The 17,920-nt window shown below is 41.2% G+C and overlaps 3 protein-coding genes across 3 annotated transcripts; 2 read left to right on the forward strand and 1 right to left on the reverse strand.

The window, feature by feature from the left end:
- The first annotated feature begins 2,799 nt into the window (after positions 1-2,799).
- Positions 2,800-6,808, forward strand: LOC146608088 (uncharacterized). Its single transcript, XM_085349002.1, has 15 exons — positions 2,800-2,890; positions 3,057-3,196; positions 3,404-3,629; positions 3,742-3,817; positions 3,940-4,220; positions 4,300-4,338; positions 4,445-4,518; positions 4,623-4,700; positions 4,969-5,174; positions 5,256-5,355; positions 5,453-5,615; positions 5,718-5,824; positions 5,913-6,057; positions 6,195-6,321; positions 6,471-6,808. Exons 1-15 carry the CDS (start codon positions 2,843-2,845, stop codon positions 6,806-6,808), a joined length of 2,148 nt encoding a protein of 715 aa, XP_085205128.1. The 5' UTR covers positions 2,800-2,842.
- Positions 6,550-10,136, reverse strand: LOC146608089 (uncharacterized). Its single transcript, XM_085349003.1, has 7 exons — positions 10,018-10,136; positions 9,159-9,835; positions 8,623-8,668; positions 8,174-8,265; positions 7,974-8,084; positions 7,583-7,856; positions 6,550-7,258 (listed from the first exon to the last, which is right to left on the reverse strand). The coding sequence occupies exons 1-7, from the start codon at positions 10,030-10,032 to the stop codon at positions 7,052-7,054; spliced, it is 1,422 nt and encodes a 473-aa protein (XP_085205129.1). The 5' UTR covers positions 10,033-10,136; the 3' UTR covers positions 6,550-7,051.
- A 6,130-nt stretch (positions 10,137-16,266) lies between these two features.
- Positions 16,267-17,010, forward strand: LOC146608090 (macrophage mannose receptor 1-like). The gene has a single exon (XM_085349004.1). The coding sequence runs from the start codon at positions 16,267-16,269 to the stop codon at positions 17,008-17,010; it is 744 nt and encodes a 247-aa protein (XP_085205130.1).
- Positions 17,011-17,920: the final 910 nt, after the last annotated feature.

The raw sequence follows: 17,920 nt of genomic DNA on the forward strand, positions 1-17,920 counted from the left end.
CTGAAAATAACCTACCGTGTTTGCCATCATTAGAATCAGCAACTGAAGGCTAGGAAAGCAAAAACTGGAGGCATTATGCCATCCTGTACACTAGAGGGCAGCACAGGCTAAAACTATTAAAGCCACTTGCTGTTCAGTCATGAAATTATAAACCTGTGGTGCATTTGAATTATTTTAAAAGCATCAAAACCGCTATAACTGATAACTTTAATTACATTTCCACAAGGCTTTTCAAATTATGTTAATTGTGACTGAAGTGTATCACTGTAACACTTTTCAGTAGTGATGTTACATCTCACACTGCAAGAAGGTCATGAGTTCCCCTCCATCATCTGGCCGGGGTCTTTCTGTGTGGAGTTTGTTCCAGGTTTCTCTCCAGGTTCTCTGGATTCCTCCCACAGTTCTACGACATGCAGTTAGTTGGGTTGGGTTAACTAGTGATTCTAAATTGCCTTTTAGATGTGAGTGTGAATGGTTATGTGTCTCTGTTAGCTCTATGTCATATGCAAGATGCAGGATGTAACCTGCCTCTCGCCCTATGGTAGCTGGGATAGGCTCCAGCTCTCATAAGGGTATTCTACATCATTATTTTTACATATTCACCAGTATGTACCCGCATGTATTACTACAACAGGGCTGCTATACAAAGAATGACCAGCAGAGGTTAGTACTTTCAAATGAGCCGCTGTATGGGGCTTCATGTGATCTGCCTTTGCCATGACATACACATATGGACTTTGGTTCCGTATAAATTGCTTTTCTTACATTTGTCTTTTCAGACTGCAATTTCAGTCTCTGCTTTTCTCCAGCTCACTACTCCTTCACACGGCTCAGACTCCGCTCTCGTATTCCTCTTTTCTGGCACTCTACTGAAATAAGGAAGGCATGACCGTTATCAGTTGTGTCACCTGCCTGGCCTGGAACTGCCAGTGAACCTGCTGACAAATCTCAGCTCCAATTCTGAAGGACAAGTCTTGGACAAATCTGACACAGACAGTTTTTAGTACTTTTGCTGATAGCAGTTCCAAACAAAATTACACAATAATCACAGCACAAACAATGAAAGAATGCAAAAGAGAGCAAAGGCCAGTTCAGTGTAGGACTTCAGTCCTCTTTGAACTACTTTTCCTGACTTCTACATTTGTTTTTTCCATTAGGAAAACATAACAATATGTAAAATGACTTTGTCTTGTTCCTGAATACAGTGATTTGTTTGTCTGATGTGAAGCCAGCAACATTTCAGTTTTGCCTTATGGAAATTAAAAATTTGTTTAGCTTGGCCCAATATGCTTGTTTTTTTTTCACCACTATGGTGGTGTGGTGCTCGGGTGTTGGAAAGCTTTCCACAGTATGGGTGTAAATGACCCAGATTATTTGTTTATTTGATATTTTTCAAACAGTTAAATCCCTGAACGAATTATACCTTATAATATAGATTAGACTCTTATTTTGAAATTCGGAACGGGCAACTTCCGGGAAGGAAGATCGTACTGCTACTGCTTGCCGCAGAAAAGGTTAATGAGAAGGTTATCGTTTTCCATCCATCTTCAAATTAGCATCTAGCTGGAAGGCGAACAGGTATGTTTGTGTGTTGTACTTGTTTGCATTTCGGACAATTTGTAAATGTATTACTCGATTATTAATAAGTTTATGAGTGATCTAGCAGGCTGATGCTAGCACCTCCTGTGCCTTTTCTGTGACTTAATTAGCATAACGGAAACGTGGTTATATCAAGTGAATGTTTATTTTGTTTTATGTCATGATTACAGCTCTTACGATGTGCCTATGGTAACTTGTGAATAAATGGGTTGGAATACCCCACCATGGTCCATCCGTAATGATCATTGAGTGCACCGTCTGAATAAAGTCCGGCTGGAATGCTACAATGGGTTCAAAGTGTTTCTAAGTCAAATCAAAATCAAATCAAATCACTTTTATTGTCACATCACATGTGCAGGTACATTGGTACAGTACATGTGAGTGAAATTCTTGTGTCCGAGCTTCACATGCAACAGAGTTGTGCAAAATACAATAACGTAAACAAGCAAAATACAAGAATGGCTACATCTGAAACTAATAAATATATGTACAATATATAATAGTATATGCATTTCTGGATGTGTATACTAAATATTTTCTACGTGTGTGTGTGTGTGTACACATATTTTACAAATTAAATAGAGTAAACAATAAATAAAATCTATAAAAATATACAGAGTTGAGACATGTGCAAAACAGTGGCATTACTGTACAGTATGGAGTGCATAATGTTGAAGTTCCAGTAGTGAAGGTGAGGTGTCTATGACGTGTTCAGCAGTCTGATGGCCTGGTGGAAGAAGCTGTCTCTCAGTCTGCTGGTACGGGACCGGATGCTGCAGAACTATGGCGTTATTTTTGTGCCACTATTCTGAGCGCACGTAAAAAAAAATTGCAGGTGCAAGTGTTGCATTTTGAGGAGAAATTTATTTTGAGCTTACAAAAGCTGAATTTGAGTGAACAAAATTCATTGCTGCGTGCAAAAAACGTATTTCAGTGTTTGCGCTTATCCATATACACACACAATAGCACCCCCTCTCGCTCAGTTTTTTCATTTGCGCTTGCTCGCAATGTGTTGCTTGCGCTCACAACATTCTCTGCTTCGTACGCTCAACTCTCTGTACACCGTTATAAGTGTGCCACAAAACCAACCAATCACAGACTTGGTTTCAAAAATTCTGATTGGCTCTTACAGTCTCCAATCAGCTCGCTAGCTACTGCTGTCCGGACACCGGAAACACTGTCCACTCAGCCTCGCTTCTTGCAGATAGAGGGATTTTTGATTTACTCTGCAGCTAAAGAAGAGATGGCAGAATCAAACAATGGCTCCAATAATACTACACCACAGTATCAGGTGAGTTTAATTTTTTTTGTGTGAATTTAGTAATTTGCTGTCCTTTCTGTTTAATATGCTGTGAAATTGTAGTTACAGATGCAGCTGTAGAGTTTAAGCTAGCCTTATGGGTAATTACCAGCGTAGTTGTCTTACTGAGGCAGTGTATCCTAATCATGTTTTTTAGGGTAATGGTGCAGTTGAGTCAGCAGTAAGAAATCTGGTGTCTTTGCTGCTTAACAACATATCCACAAATCCTTCAGGGAGGCCAACAGAGAGTGGGCAGCCGGAGCCTAGAAATCTGACTATCCAGCAAGAGATGACAAGGTTTTTGCTTTTTTTGTGTGTTTTTTTTATTTTAACTTTTTGCAATCTTTTCTGTTAAAGTTATTTGGTTTGTGGATTTATCAACATTGATTTTTAAATTAAAATGTGCTATTAAGGACTGATGTCATATTTAATAACTTTATTAAACAATAACCCTTATGTTATGCAACACTGCATTTTTTAAACTCATGCATTTTCATCCCACAGATCATTTCCAGGATATTTCAAATCACACTTGAGCCGTGGTAAAAAGAGATGTTTAACATCTACTAAGCAGCTTGTTAAGGCAGGCAGTAAGACCACAGGCCTCAGTTTTTATTTGCTGTCAAAAAACACATCCTACACACCTTTGCCAGCTGAGGAGCTTGAACTCCTACAAGCTGGCATGGGGAGACAAACAGTGTCTCTTCCAGAAGATGGTGACCATGCAGAGGTAAGTTTGTGTAGTCAGTATTAAAATCAGTCATTGGCAGACGCATTTAGCCTGAATCATATGCCACAGTCCATTTAGTGTTCCATTCTGCTTAACGGTGTTTTTAACTAAGATTTCTAGACTTCTGGAAGAAACCTTTCCAAAAATGGAATATCTTTGTGGAGGATGGCTCTTACATAAGGCAACAGGTTTGTTGTTAATTCAGTTTTTATGTATTTTTTTGGCATTCTTGCGTGCTCATACTGCATTATGATTATGTAGTTGATACTTTTGCTGCTTGATTGTTTATGCTATTTTTCTGTCAATAAAGGTGGCAGTGGTCGACGAAAGCTCACTGTAATTCCACCTGAAACAGAAGGATATTCTGTCAAAACACTGAAAGCTGTGTCAGGAGGTGGCAAATCCACTTTTTACATAGTACCTCTTCAGGAAACATTAGACACATCTCCTCTACCTCCCGACTCACAGCACTTTTCAAAGATGCCAAAGAAGATATGTTACCAGTGTAATGAAGTTATGCCTCTGCAGATGCTTGCAGTACACATCAATACGTGCAAAGGAAAATTCTCTCCTGATGAGACTGATGATGAGGTGAGACAATTTTGATGAAATCAAAATGAGCAATTTTGATTAAATAATATAGTATCACAATTACTGTTTTTTGATTCAGCAGGAATCGGAGTTATGCATTGTGAAAAGCAAATGCAAGGTAAACCTAGCACATTACTAAAAACCATAGTAACTACAATGAATTTTGTATCGGTAATGATCTTTTTCCCACTATGCCTAACATGTACCCATTTTTGGAATTGTAGGTTATTTGTCCAATATGCACTAAGGATTTTCCTGAAGATGAGATCACAGTCCATGCGAGTCTGTGTGGGGATAGGTAATCTTTTTTCAGCCGTTTATGAAAAAATGTTAATCAGTAACAGTCCACGCAAACATATGTATTTTTATTTTATTTTTTTTTTAACTTTGTTTTGTCATCAGCTTTCAATGCATGGTGCCTGAAGAAAATGACCAAACTACAGGGACACCAGCTCAAACTTCAGTATGCACAACAGACAGGTACTTTTTGCTCTATTATAATTCATATACACACTATTATGCAGAACCATTTGTTAAAATTATGTGTAAGATCTTTTACACAATACCTGGGGTTTAATTTCATATAAAACATTTTATGATCACACTACTTTAAATTATTGTTAAAGGTTGTTGCACAGAACATGCTGCAATAATTTCTAATCACGTTTAATGTGGTAGCCTCTTTTAATCTAAAGATGATTATTTTTCTTTGAGAGCTTAGGATGTTTTCTACCCTGTTTTTGTTAAGCGTGGAAGATGTATTGCGTTGCCTTGAACAACAAGTCGACACCACAACAGAATTTAAGTTGTGTGTGGACAGAGAAGACCTTCCAGACAGAGGCATTCTCCAGTGGCAGAGAAAAAAAGCTGCATCTCCCACCAGTGTTCTTAGGGTGGTTTTCATTGGAGAGGCAGGCGTGGATACAGGAGCACTTAGGAAAGAGTTTTTGAGTGGTGAGTTGCCTATTACCTGTTTTGTCCTAGTGTCAATAAATAATGGATAACTTAAAAATGCGGATATTTTTTGTATGAAAGACATGATTTCAGGTATTGAAAGCAGATTCTTTGAAGGACTTGAGAACAAGGGCAAAAACCCCAAGTATTCTCTGACCGATCTTGATAATGAAAACTTCAGGTTGGTTACATACGAGCTTTGTGTATTACGTTTAATACGCATCCGATATTTTTGTAAATGTTACCTGAAAATGAATTATAATCATTTGTCTACACAGAACTGTTGGTGAAATAATTGCAGTCAGCCTCGCCCAAGGAGGCCCATCTCCTGCCTTTTTCAAAGAATGGTGCTACAATTTCCTCTGCTCAGGAGAGGTTGATTTCAGCTGTCTGTCTAAGGAGGATGTTGCAGATGTGGAATCTTCCCTGCTCATCCGCAAAGTGAGCACCTGGTTTAGCTCTGGCACATGATATATTATGAGTATGGTGTTTTTAAACACTTTTAACCTTCTGTATTTCCTCTTTCACATTATACATTTCCAGGTTGAAGATGCAGCAGACATACAGTCTCTGATGATGTGGGCTGATGAAATTGTCAGCTGTGGATACACAAACCAGATAAAGATGGATAGTAAGGAAAGCATGATCCGGTAAGGGAGAAAAAATCAGAGAGATCATTAACCCCTCCCCAACTAGTTTTTCATTTTGTTTTTTTGTTTTTTTATTTTTATTTTTAAGTGCTATTGTCTTACACTCTACAACAAGACTGATTCCAATGCTACAGCAGCTCCGAAAGGGCATGGAACTGTATGGTCTTGTGAACCTGATGGCTGTAAATCCTGAAGCTTGCCACAGTTTGTTTGTTCCTGGGAAAATCCTCAAAGTAAGTATTAACATAGCAGCTTCAGTCTGATCCAAAGACAGTCCACTTATCTGTACTGTAGTTATCCTGTATTTATTTATTAGTTTTGAATGAACAATATATCTATAATATAATCTACTTTATTTCCTTATTTACAGCCAGACGCTGATTTCATTATGATGAGCTGCCAACCACATTTCAGTGAAAAAGGGACATCTAGGGAGAGAACTGAGAGGAAGATCATAAATTTTTTGCAAGATTTCTTGCAGGAGATTGAAGTATCAGGTACTATATAGTATTAGCTGTATATACCTATAGTATTGTATATATACCGTATGCATCTGTTAAATATTTTTGCTTTAACATGCAGGGCACTAGAAAGTATTCTTAGTTGTTAATTTAAAACATTGTAATCCAGATTGCTTTTTATTTAGAAAAGACTTCAGAAACATTTTCAAACATCACAGATGGAAACACAGGCGGTGCAGGTGGTGAAAAATCAGAGTCTCTTGCTGTCCACCATGTGCTCCAGTGGATGACCGGCCAGTCCCATGTTCCCATCCTTCCTGATGAAAAGAGACATTTCAAAATAACATGCAAGTTTGACCATGAATGTAAGGAGCGGCTGGGAGATCACTCCATTTGTTACCCAGTTGTGAGTGCATGCACTTGTACTGTGACTTTTCCAGTGCAGCATCTGGACACTTACACAGTGTTTAAAACCATAATGAGTGCAGCAGTTAAATATGGTGGTGGATTCCACAGAGTTTAACACATTGTTGTCTTGTAATTTGGAAACTAAATGAGTAAAAATGTTTGTAAACATTAGCTGTTAAGATGTTCGTAGCCGTTTCATGAAAATGACAAGACTTCAAAACTTTGTGTAGGGTCCTACGTTGATAGATAATAAGCAAGTGCTTTGTTTGCTTGTCTACTTGTAATCTGAATGTTTTAGCAAAGAAATCCAGTATTTGAGAACTTAAAAGAACGTTGACTTTCACGTCCATGTTAAGTGTCACTGTTGGTTTGACACCTGTAGCAAGAATTGTATGTACAGGTCACGACCGTGTGACTCAGAATGTTCCAAGGGATTAATAGTTCTCTGAAGCCCCTCCAGGGTTTCCTCATCCAGTGGGCATTCAACTTCAGGAACCACAACTGTGCTGTTAGATTCTTCTTGCAGTACAGCACTCTCCCAGTCAATGCCTGGATCCCGAAGCTCCTTCAAATCCACAAACATATATAATGGTCATTATTCCAGAATAGGTACTTTTGGGAGGAATGTTATTTTGTGTAAGCGTTTTTTCCATTAAAATACAACAATTTAAAAAGAATGCCTTTGTTTTCATGTTCTTCTGACTGTAATTTAGATTAGTGGTAATTGATAAGCAAGAATGTATAAAATCACCAGAAGCATCTCCCAGATGTGCTGCAAGTGTTTTAATTTGTTAATTTCAGAAGAGCAGAGTTAACTGCTAACTAAAATTTTGAAATTCAACATTTAAATTAAAAAAAAAAAAAAAAAAATCAGATTATGAGCTGGTACCTCAAGTCTCTCGCCCTCGTCCAGCTCTTGTAGATGTCCCATACACCAGAGCTGTTCAGGAGTGAGACCACCTTCTGTCCTGAGGGGATGATTATTCCATCCTCCAACAAAGGTGACAAGATCTGCTCGGAGTCGAGGGACAAAGATGTAGTGGACACCAAAAAGATGAATGACATCTGAAATGTCAAGCAGGCCATCCTCCTCGAGTGAGTGAAGAATATCATGGTACTTGCTAGTGACTGCAATCCAGACATCACGCCAAAGTCGTTCTACTCTGTAAATACATTTGAATTTGGATTTCAGGTATTTCATGCTTCAAATCAATATCAGAACTGCTACAACAATCTACCCATGCAGTCAATAATAATATAAAAAACATCAAAAGACTAACCTCTGATTGTGGACACTCTTTCCAGATATGAAACTCGCTCTCCCTGTTCCTCTTGTGGCAAACATGAAATGTGCAATGTCCAGGTTTTCTACTCCTTGATCTGCCCTAACCCTATGATAAAAATACATTTTTAAGGAATTTTTAAAGTTTTCTTTAATGATACTTGTTGCTAGCATATAAATTAAATCAGGGCATAAAACCTTGATGGCAAGCCGTGAAGCTGGGCTGATCTCAGGAAAAATGAGAATGCAGTTTTTGCCCTGTTGTTAGTTGCTGCATCCAAGTACAGGACCTGCAGTAAAAACAAATGGAAAATTAAAGATCTGGTTTCAGATCATGTATAGTTTTTCAGTTAATAATGCAGTTTCATAATAAGTGTTCAAGGAATATTGTACGGTTCTATGTTCATAACCATAATTCAAAGCTTGAGTAGTCTATACATCAATATTGGTAGTACTTATCAAAAAATGAAAATGGCCTTTTAGTTTAACCTTTTTTGGTAAAGAACTGATTAGAAATTTAAAAAAATAATAATTGCAAATCGTCCACTATGTTGGCTTGCTGAATAATTGATGTTCATAAAAAAACAACCTAATAAAGCTCTCATTTCAAAACTACCAAATATTCTACATAACAGTTACACTTTTACCTTCCTTGAGTAGCCATCCACTCCACCAAAGATCACAACATTGTACCTGTTTCAGAGGGAAAACAATCTCACTAAGGCTTGATTTGCAGAACATGTAAGACATTGAAAATAAATTTTTCAGTATGCACACTTGCCACTGACTTAAACTGGACACTTGTCAGGTGTGCTGAAAATAATACCAACATTTTTATATGTTTATAAGTTCAATGAGACTAAATATTTTATTTCTCTTGTCATGATTTTTTTTAAGTTTTCTGGAGCACTTAACATATTATGTGTTGATAGGCTTGTTATCATGGAAAATATCGATATACAAAGTGTAAATAATTGCTCAAGAAAATTTACAATTAACAATATTGCTGGTTTTGTTACACATCCTGTATTCCTTTTACTTAATATTACTCTATCAAGTGCTTTTTAAAATATTATAAATACACTGAAAGACCTATCAGATAAGGTTGATTAAAGCAGATTTAAAGTATAACGTGCATCTTTCTGCCCAACTTGTGTTAGAGCTATATAAGTGGGTATTTTACCTTATTAGCTTGTGATTTGTGTCTATGTGGACCAGGGAGAGAGGGCCTCGCACCGAGTAGCTTCTTCGCACAACACAGCCTAGTTCTGTGATCCGTTTGAAGATCCCTACAGCATCAACAAGATGCATGGAGGCCATCATTCTCCACCACTGAACACGGAGACCCATAGAAACCAAATGTCCTTGAACCATTCGATAGCCAGCATTTGGCATCTGATTTTTGATAGCCGATATGATGTTGTCCAGCTCTTGGTCATTCATTGTGCTGTATGTTCCTCTCACAGACAAGTCAAATTCTTGCATCCTCCTGTAGATTGTTCTTCTTGAAACACCAAGACATTTAGCAATGCAGCTGACTGGCAGCTGAATGTCCAACAAATTCTTGAGTCTTTCTCTCTCTAGTACGATTTTGGGGTGGCCAGGTCCCAGACCAACTTCTGTTTCCAGTTCAATAATGGCCACAGAGCTGATGTTAATTTCACACTGAACCAGATGATGAACGTTTTGTAGAGCCTCTGTAATCTCTGACAGACCGCCTATTTGCTGAGAGAAAGATTCAAACAGAACAAGCTCATGACGAGTCAAGAACTCCAAATAATCCAGATTTAGTGGTTGTTGGTTTAAAGCAGCTTCCAGTTTAGAGAGGAGTCTATGCATCATTTGCTGTCTCAGTATGTCCTGTTAAAAGCAGCAAGGAACATGGACAAGTACAATGAAATGATGTATCTCAGACAAAAATAAACAACCCATAAAACAAACTACATGAGGTACATCATTTTTCAAGTTTGCATAGTTTGCAAATTAGCTAACGTCAGTTATCAAGCGAATAATAATTAACAAAATGATTTTATATTACTTACATGTGGCCGGGACATGCTCTTTTCGTGCTGCTATTCAGTATTCGACGACATAAAAGAGAGCTACTCAAGTATAATTTGGAAAAATTAGTCAGTTGGCATGGTTGTATGATGCAACTACATTCTACTACACCAACAATAGTCTTAAAAAATAATATATTTTAAAATAAAATGATTAAAGATATTATCCGCAAATTGGGGTTTAAGAGATTTTAGCTGGATTTAGCTACATTTCGGACAGTGTTTCCGGAAAGCAGTAGCTAGCGAGCTGATTGGAGACCGTAAGAGCCAATCAGAATTTTTGAAACCAAGTCTGTGATTGGTTGGTTTTGTGGCACACTTATAACGGTGTACAGAGAGTTGAGCGTACGAAGCAGAGAATGTTGTGAGCGCAAGCAACACATTGCGAGCAAGCGCAAATGAAAAAACTGAGCGAGAGGGGGTGCTATTGTGTGTATATGGATAAGCGCAAACACTGAAATACGTTTTTTGCACGCAGCAATGAATTTTGTTCACTCAAATTCAGCTTTTGTAAGCTCAAAATAAATTTCTCCTCAAAATGCAACACTTGCACCTGCAATTTTTTTTTACGTGCGCTCAATTTTTTTTTTACGTCCGCTCAGAATAGTGGCACAAAAATAACGCCATACAGAACCTCCTTCCTGAGGGAAGTAGTCTGAACAGTTTATGGCTGGGGTGACTGGAGTCCTTGATGATCCTCCCCGCTTTCCTCAGGCAGCGCTTCCTGTAGATGTCTTGGAGGGAGGGAAGCTCACCTCCAATTATCCATTCAGAGCACCGCACTACTCGCTGGAGAGCTTTGCAGTTGTAGGCGGTGCTGTTGCCATACCAGGTGGTGATGCATCCAGTGAGGATGCTCTCAATGGCACAGTGATAGAAGGTCCTGAGGATGCGGGGGTTCATGCCAAATCTTTTCTGTCTTCTGAGAAAGAAGAGGCGCTGCTGCGCCTTCTTCACTGTTTTGTTTATGTGTACTGACCACGTAAGATCCTCAGCCAGATGTACACCAAGGAACCGGAAGCTGCTCACTCTCTCCACAGCAGCGCCGTTGATGGTGATGGGGGTGTGTACTTCTCTGCACCTCCGGAAGTCCACTATCAACTCCTTTGTCTTTGCGACGTTGAGGGTGAGATGGTTGTCTTGACACCAGTGGGTCAGGGCGCTGACCTCCTCCTTGTAGGCCGTCTCATCACCATTGGTGATAAGACCCACCACTATAGTGTTGTCCGCAAACTTCACAATGATGTTGGAGTTGTTAGTGGCCGTGCAGTCGTAGGTGTAGAGTGAATACAGGAGAGGGCTCAGTACACACCCCTGTGGAGCACCAGTGTTCAGTGTGATGGGGGATGAGGTGATGCTGCCCAGTCTGACCACTTGGCGTCTGTCAGACAGGAAGCTAAGGATCCAGCTTTGAGGGAGCTGCTCAGTCCTAGATCCTGCAGTTTCCTGTCCAGCTTCGAGGGAACGATGGTATTGAATGCTGAGCTGTAATCTACAAACAGCATTCTCACATACGTGTCTCTCTTCTCCAGGTGTGACAGGGCAGTATGTAGTGTCAGGGCTATGGCATCATCAGTGGACCTGTTGTGGCGGTATGCGAACTGTAGAGGGTCCAGTGAGTCGGGTAGTGCAGAGCAGATGAAGTCCCTGACCAGCTTCTCGAAGCATTTGCTTACGATGGGGGTCAGGGCTACAGGTTGCCAGTCATTCAGTGAAGAGATGGTGGAGGATTTGGGTACAGGGACGATGGTGGCCATTTTGAAGCAGGCTGGGACTACAGACAGAGAGAGGGAAAGGTTGAAGATGTGTGTGAACACTCCAGCCAGCTGATTCGCGCAGCTTTGCGCGCGTTCACCTTCCTGAAGCACTTCCGCACATCCTCCTCAGACACAGTGTGCGCACTGACGTCATCCGCGGTGCGCACACTGTCCGGTCTCATGGTGTTCGCTGTGTCAAATCTAGCGTAGAATACGTTTAGATCCTCACACAGAGAGGCCGTGGTCTGCGGTGTGCTGGTTTTCCCTCTAAAGTCTGTGATCGTGTTTAGTCCCTGCCACATACTCCGAGGGTTGTCAAACTGTTGCTCCACCCTGTCCCTGTACTCACGTTTGGCTGCTTTGATCGTCTTCCGGAGTTGGTAATGTGCGTGTTTGTTGTCCGATGTGTTCGCGGAAGCAAAGGCGGTGCTCCGTGCCACCAGTGCCGCGCGAACATCTCCGTTAATCCAGGGTTTTTGATTTGGGAAGGATTTAACTGTTCTGGATGGGACGACATCTTCCACGCATTTCCTGATAAATCCGCAGACTGAGTCTGTGTACTCGTCAATGTCCCTAGCAGCCACGTGAAACATTTCCCAGTCCGCGTGATCAAAACAGTCCCGCAGCACAGACTCCGATTGGTCGGTCCAACGGTGCACCGCCCTCCGAGTTGGAGCTTCCTGTTTCAGCTTCTGCCTGTAGGCGGGCAGGAGCAGGATGGAGCGGTGATCTGATTGGCCGAATGGGGCGCGGGGGAGGGCTTTGTACGCATCCCGGAAAGAGGTGTAGCAGTGGTCAAGTAGCCGGTCTCCACGAGTGTTGAAATGGATGTGTTGGTGGAGTTTTGGTGAGACTTTCTTCAGGTTTCCCTTATTAAAGTCCCCTGTCGTGATAAAAGCTGCCTCTGGGTGTGCGGTTTCCTCACTGCTAATCGCGCTGTACAGTTCCCTGAGTGATTCGTCAGTGTCGGCTTGTGGGGGAATGTAAACAGCCGTAATAATCACTGCTGTAAATTCCCTCGGTAGCCAGAATGGCCGGCACTTAATCATCAGGTACTCCAGGTCCGGTGCGCAGAAGGATTTGACCGGGTGCACGTTCGCATAATCACACCAGCTGTTGTTGATCATGAAACATACACCACCGCCTCTGCTTTTCCCAGTAAGATCCTGTGACCTGTCCGTGCGGTGCACAGAGAACCCCGGTAGTTGTATTGCGGAGTCCGGTACCTTGTCCGATAGCCAGGTTTCTGTGAGGCAGATCACACAGCAGTCCCGCATCTCTCGCTGGAATGAGATCCGTGCCCGAAGCTCGCACAGCTTGTTCTCCAGAGACTGCACATTAGCCAGTAATAAACTGGGTAACGGTGGTCTGTTAGTGCGCCGTCTCAGTCGAACCAGAACGCCAGATCTTCTCCCTCTGCGTCGGCGTTTGCGGCCTCCAGGGCCAGAGAACAAAGGCGTCTCAGGTGAGATGAATGGGGGTCTGCAAACGGAGCGTCCGTGTTGCAAAACTTGAACTCCGGAAAGTTATAAGAAAGACCGTCTTTTATGTCCAGTAAGGTTTGTCGGTCGTACACAAGGAGACATGTGCTACTCGCGAAAAAATGAAGGAAAAGTAAAATTAAACACAGAAAAAAGCTGTTGCATGGGGGAGCTCACGACGAGGCTGCCATACTCGGCGCCATCTTGAAGTCTGGGACTTCTGAAAGAAAACTGCCAAATTTAGCACCCTGTGAGCCTCATTTGTTTGATAAAATACAGTTATTGTGAGTCAAAGTTATTAACTTGGCATAGGGTTTTTCTTCAACACACCTAAACACTTTTAGCTGCCTAACAGCAGTTACTTTAAACTCAAAAGGTTTAATATGTAAGCTTTCACCTTCTGAATGTTAGTATGTACGGTTAATAAATATATCATGAATATGTGGCAACACGAAGGGGAAAATGTGGAAAAGAGTGAGGAAGCAATGATGTCATACACACACACACTAGAATGCTGGTGTGGCAAGTGGGAGCTTAAAACCTTTTACAATTGTAAGGTGTTGGGAGATTTTGAGTTTTGTGTTATGTTTATTTGTAGCTTCATTTAAAGGAAGAAGAGCTTATGAGTTGTACAACTGCAGGAAAGGGAAGTGAGACATTGTGTGCAGAAAATAAGTGCTGTGACAGCTAAACAGCTACCTCCTGTTTCAACAGATAAGCTAACGGTTTTTCCTTTTAAGGAGTTGTTATTGAATTATATACATGCCACGCCTATTGTTGTTCGAGTATAAACTAGAGTGATTCCTCTGTGACACACACATAGTGCACACGTTGGTGCCGATCGGATCGTGTCGGGGCATCGCCCATGTACATGTAAAATCTTTGAGTCTGTGTTTCTTGCCTCCTAAGAGTTTTCTCCTCACATAAGGGAAACTGGACAACGCCCAGTCACCTCCACTTTAGCTCTTCAGCTTCCGAGTAAAAGAAAACGAATTATTAATGTATCCAAAACAAAAATCAAATACACACCCTCTGTGGTTAGCACTACTGCAGAAAAACACTGGTTATCTGCAGCTAGAAAAATGGCCTCCTAAAAGTGGTGTAACACAAAAAATGAGAATTTACAAATAAAACGTTGAGAAACCAAATGTACAAACACAAAACAAATTACATTTTCTCTTCTGAGCAGATAACTTCCCAGCGCTTAAACGCTAATCTAAAAACCTAAACCTAAAAAAGCCAGAGGAATGTGCAAAGATCAAACATTCAAACAAGTTAGTTGTGCATAAGACAAAAAGTGACTCAAGCTAATTAATTCCCTGCCAGTTACTGAAATGGGCAGAAGAAAACCTAAACAAAAGAAGATAGTTGGCAAAAAAAAAAAAGACAAAGCACAAAGAACATAAAAAGGCAAAGCAGCAGCACTTCTGTAAAGGTAGCCCAGAGAAGCAGTTGTGGCCCGGCTGTAACAGAGCGTTTTCACTCCCGAGGCGTAACATGTCGACGTTTTGTCACGTCCCGCGGCGTTCCTGAGGAACGCGAAAGGAGACCTTCGGTGTTCTTATGGTACGCGGCGGGTTATGGCTGGAATCCAGTGCAATGACGCTCCGGCGGTAATAGACGTTCCAGCCCTGTATTCCAGTCCTAAACCTAACCTTATCCCTAGCCCTGACCATAACCTTATTCCTGGCTTTAACCAGGACTTTAATGATGTTAAATAGCGTGTTTCTAAGCGATTTGAAGAAAAAGAGCGAACATGTGTAGATTCAGTCCAGACGGTTCTCATATTTCCTCTTTTTTCCGAGGTCGTCATTTAGGAACGTGGTGGGTAGCCGAAAACGTAATATGGTGACGATTTGTCACCTAGCGTAAAATGTTACGCTTTGGGAGTGAGAACGGGTTGGCTGTAAAGCTATATCAGTCGCCCACTACTATATAATGATCCATCCATCCATCCATCTTCATCCGCTTTGTCCGGGGCCGGGTCGCGGGGGCAGCAGCCTAAGCAAAGAGGCCCAGACCTCCCTCTCCCCAGCCACCTCCTCCAGCTTATCCGGGGGAATACCAAGGCGTTCCCAGGCCAGCCGAGAGATATAATCTCTCCAGCGTGTCCTGGGTCTGCCCCGGGGCCTCCTCCCGGTGGGACATGCCTGGAATACCTCACCCAGGAGGCGCCCAGGGGGCATCCTTGTCAGATGCCCGAACCACCTCAGCTGGCTCCTTTCGATGTGGAGCAGCAGCTGCTCTACTCTGAGCCCCTCCCGGATGGCCGAACTTCTCACCCTATCTCTAAGGGAGAGGCCAGCCACCCTTCGGAGGAAGCTCATTTCTGCCGCTTGTATCCGCGATCTCGTTCTTTCGGTCACTACCCACAGCTCGTGGCCATAGGTGAGGGTAGGGACGTAGATCGACCGGTAAATTGAGAGCTTCGCTTTTACACTCAGCTCCCTCTTCACCACGACGGACCGGTGCAGCGTCCGCAATACTGCAGCTGCAGCCCCAATCCGTCTGTCGATCTCCGGCTCCCTTCTCTATATAATGATGTTGGAGGAAATAATTTATAGCTCTAGGATTGAGAGCAATAAATTAAGTTCAAAATGAAAATTGTTGGATTTGGAGAACCAGATTCAAATATATGTTAATATTAATATTAGTTAGTATCTTTAACTGTCCTCTAATCTTCTGCTTTTTGAAAATTGTGATAATAAATGTTCATACATTTTCAAGTTTCGTATATGAAATAGAAATTTCATTCAAGTTTTGATGTGTTTGAGATATCAAAATTGGTCTATTTTGAGTTTTTGGTGAGTTATCAGCTACTTGAACAAGTGAGCATAAGGTGTGTGTTCCTGAATACTAACAGGTACTGACAATGAAAGGGCAGTCCTGTCATGCAAATAGGTTTTGAAAGGTAAAACTCACATCTCCAGCATATATTTTCCAAACTGTTTGGATCCCCACCACTCTGACGAACTTTTTGGAGTAAATCAACTATGGATCAAATCTTCATCTTCATCCTGCTACTGCTCAGCTTGTCTGCAACTTTTTCCAAGTACGTTTACATTGACCAGAAAATGGATTGGCGTCAAGCTCAGATTTACTGTCAGCAGAATTACACAGACCTGGCCCCTGTCAGTAATGAGAAGGATAATGACAAACTTCAGCAGCTCTCCAGCAATGTCAATGACTTTATCTGGATAGGACTGGTAAGAAATTCCTCAAACCGAAAAGAATGGCTGTGGTCAGGAGGTGGAGCACCAACCTGGTATTTGTGGGAACCAGGTCAGCCTGATGACTATCTTCTGGGTCGTGAAGACTATGGCTGTATGTGGGAAAGCAAGTGGTATGATGCAAGCCTATTATATAAAATAACCTTCTTCTGCTACAGTCCAGCAGTGGTGAAGCAGGAAAAGACTTGGGAGGAAGCTCTGGAGTACTGCAGGGAGCACCATGATGACCTGGCCAGTGTGGCATCTGAAACTGAGATGCTGCTCATTCAGAAAGAGCTGAGCAAACATAACACCACTGAACATGTCTGGACTGGATTGCGCTTTCTGGCTGGGGACTGGCTGTGGGTGGACGGACAGGAGATGGACTATGAGGCCTGGGGTGAAGAAGGAAAACCATCATGTCCACATGCCGAGATAAAGTGTGGAGCCTTACAGGTGACAGGAGGGAACAAGGCTGTTTGGGACGCTCATGACTGTGAGGAGAGACTACATTTTATTTGTTACTGAGCTTTGTAATATTCATTTGAATTTCCTTCTATTTACTTTGGATATTAGATAGTAGTAGATTATTTATCTCATTTGTTTATTTGTATTTTTATGCTTAATGCTTAATTATCTAATTTTTATTGTGGGAGAATGCCAAAGTCACCTGCCAGTAATTTTCAAACAGCACATTTAACCAATGATGTTTCTTTTCTTTTCTGGAAAACAAATATAAAGGTTCAGACTTAGTCTTTTTTTTAAGATTTCTCTCTAGTTTTTGCACCTTTGAATGGCTAAATAAAGAAATAAAGAAATGAAGGTTTTGTGACTTAGAAGTCACTTAAACCAGACTGAGATGGTTTGGCCTTAAACAGGCCATTCATGTACAAAACCTCTCCAATGTGGATGAATTAAAACAATTCTGTAAAGAAGAATGGGTCAGAATTCCTCTACAGTGATGTGAAAGACTCATTGCCAGTTATTCAAATGCTTGATTTTGTTTCTTGCTGTCAAAAGTGATATCAGAATACTTTATTAATCCCTGAGGAAAATATGTGGTTTCCGTTACTTCAAGACAATAAGAACAGTAACTGACTAAACTAAATAAAACAACACAACTTATTGCAAAGTTACTAAATATAAAAAACAGCTCTAATATATACAAAAAGCTCATTTAAATGAGGTGGGCGCTGGACCCTATCCGAGCTACACAGGGCGAAACACCCTGGACAGGTCCCCAGTCTGTCATAGGGTTAACACATAGAAACAGTCAACAATTTGCATTCACATTCACACCTTTGGGCAATTTAGGTTTAACCATTTAACCTAACCCCACTCACTGAATGTCTTTGGCTGTGGGAAGAAACATGTAAAAATATAATACATTTTAAACATATAAGAAAAATTTATATATACAATTAAAATTGTACTGTAA

This window comes from Diplotaxodon limnothrissa, linkage group LG23 (genome assembly GCF_057381915.1).
Source record: "Diplotaxodon limnothrissa isolate DT_005_m linkage group LG23, D_limnothrissa_male_GT1.1, whole genome shotgun sequence".
Taxonomy (NCBI): Eukaryota; Metazoa; Chordata; class Actinopteri; order Cichliformes; family Cichlidae; genus Diplotaxodon; species Diplotaxodon limnothrissa.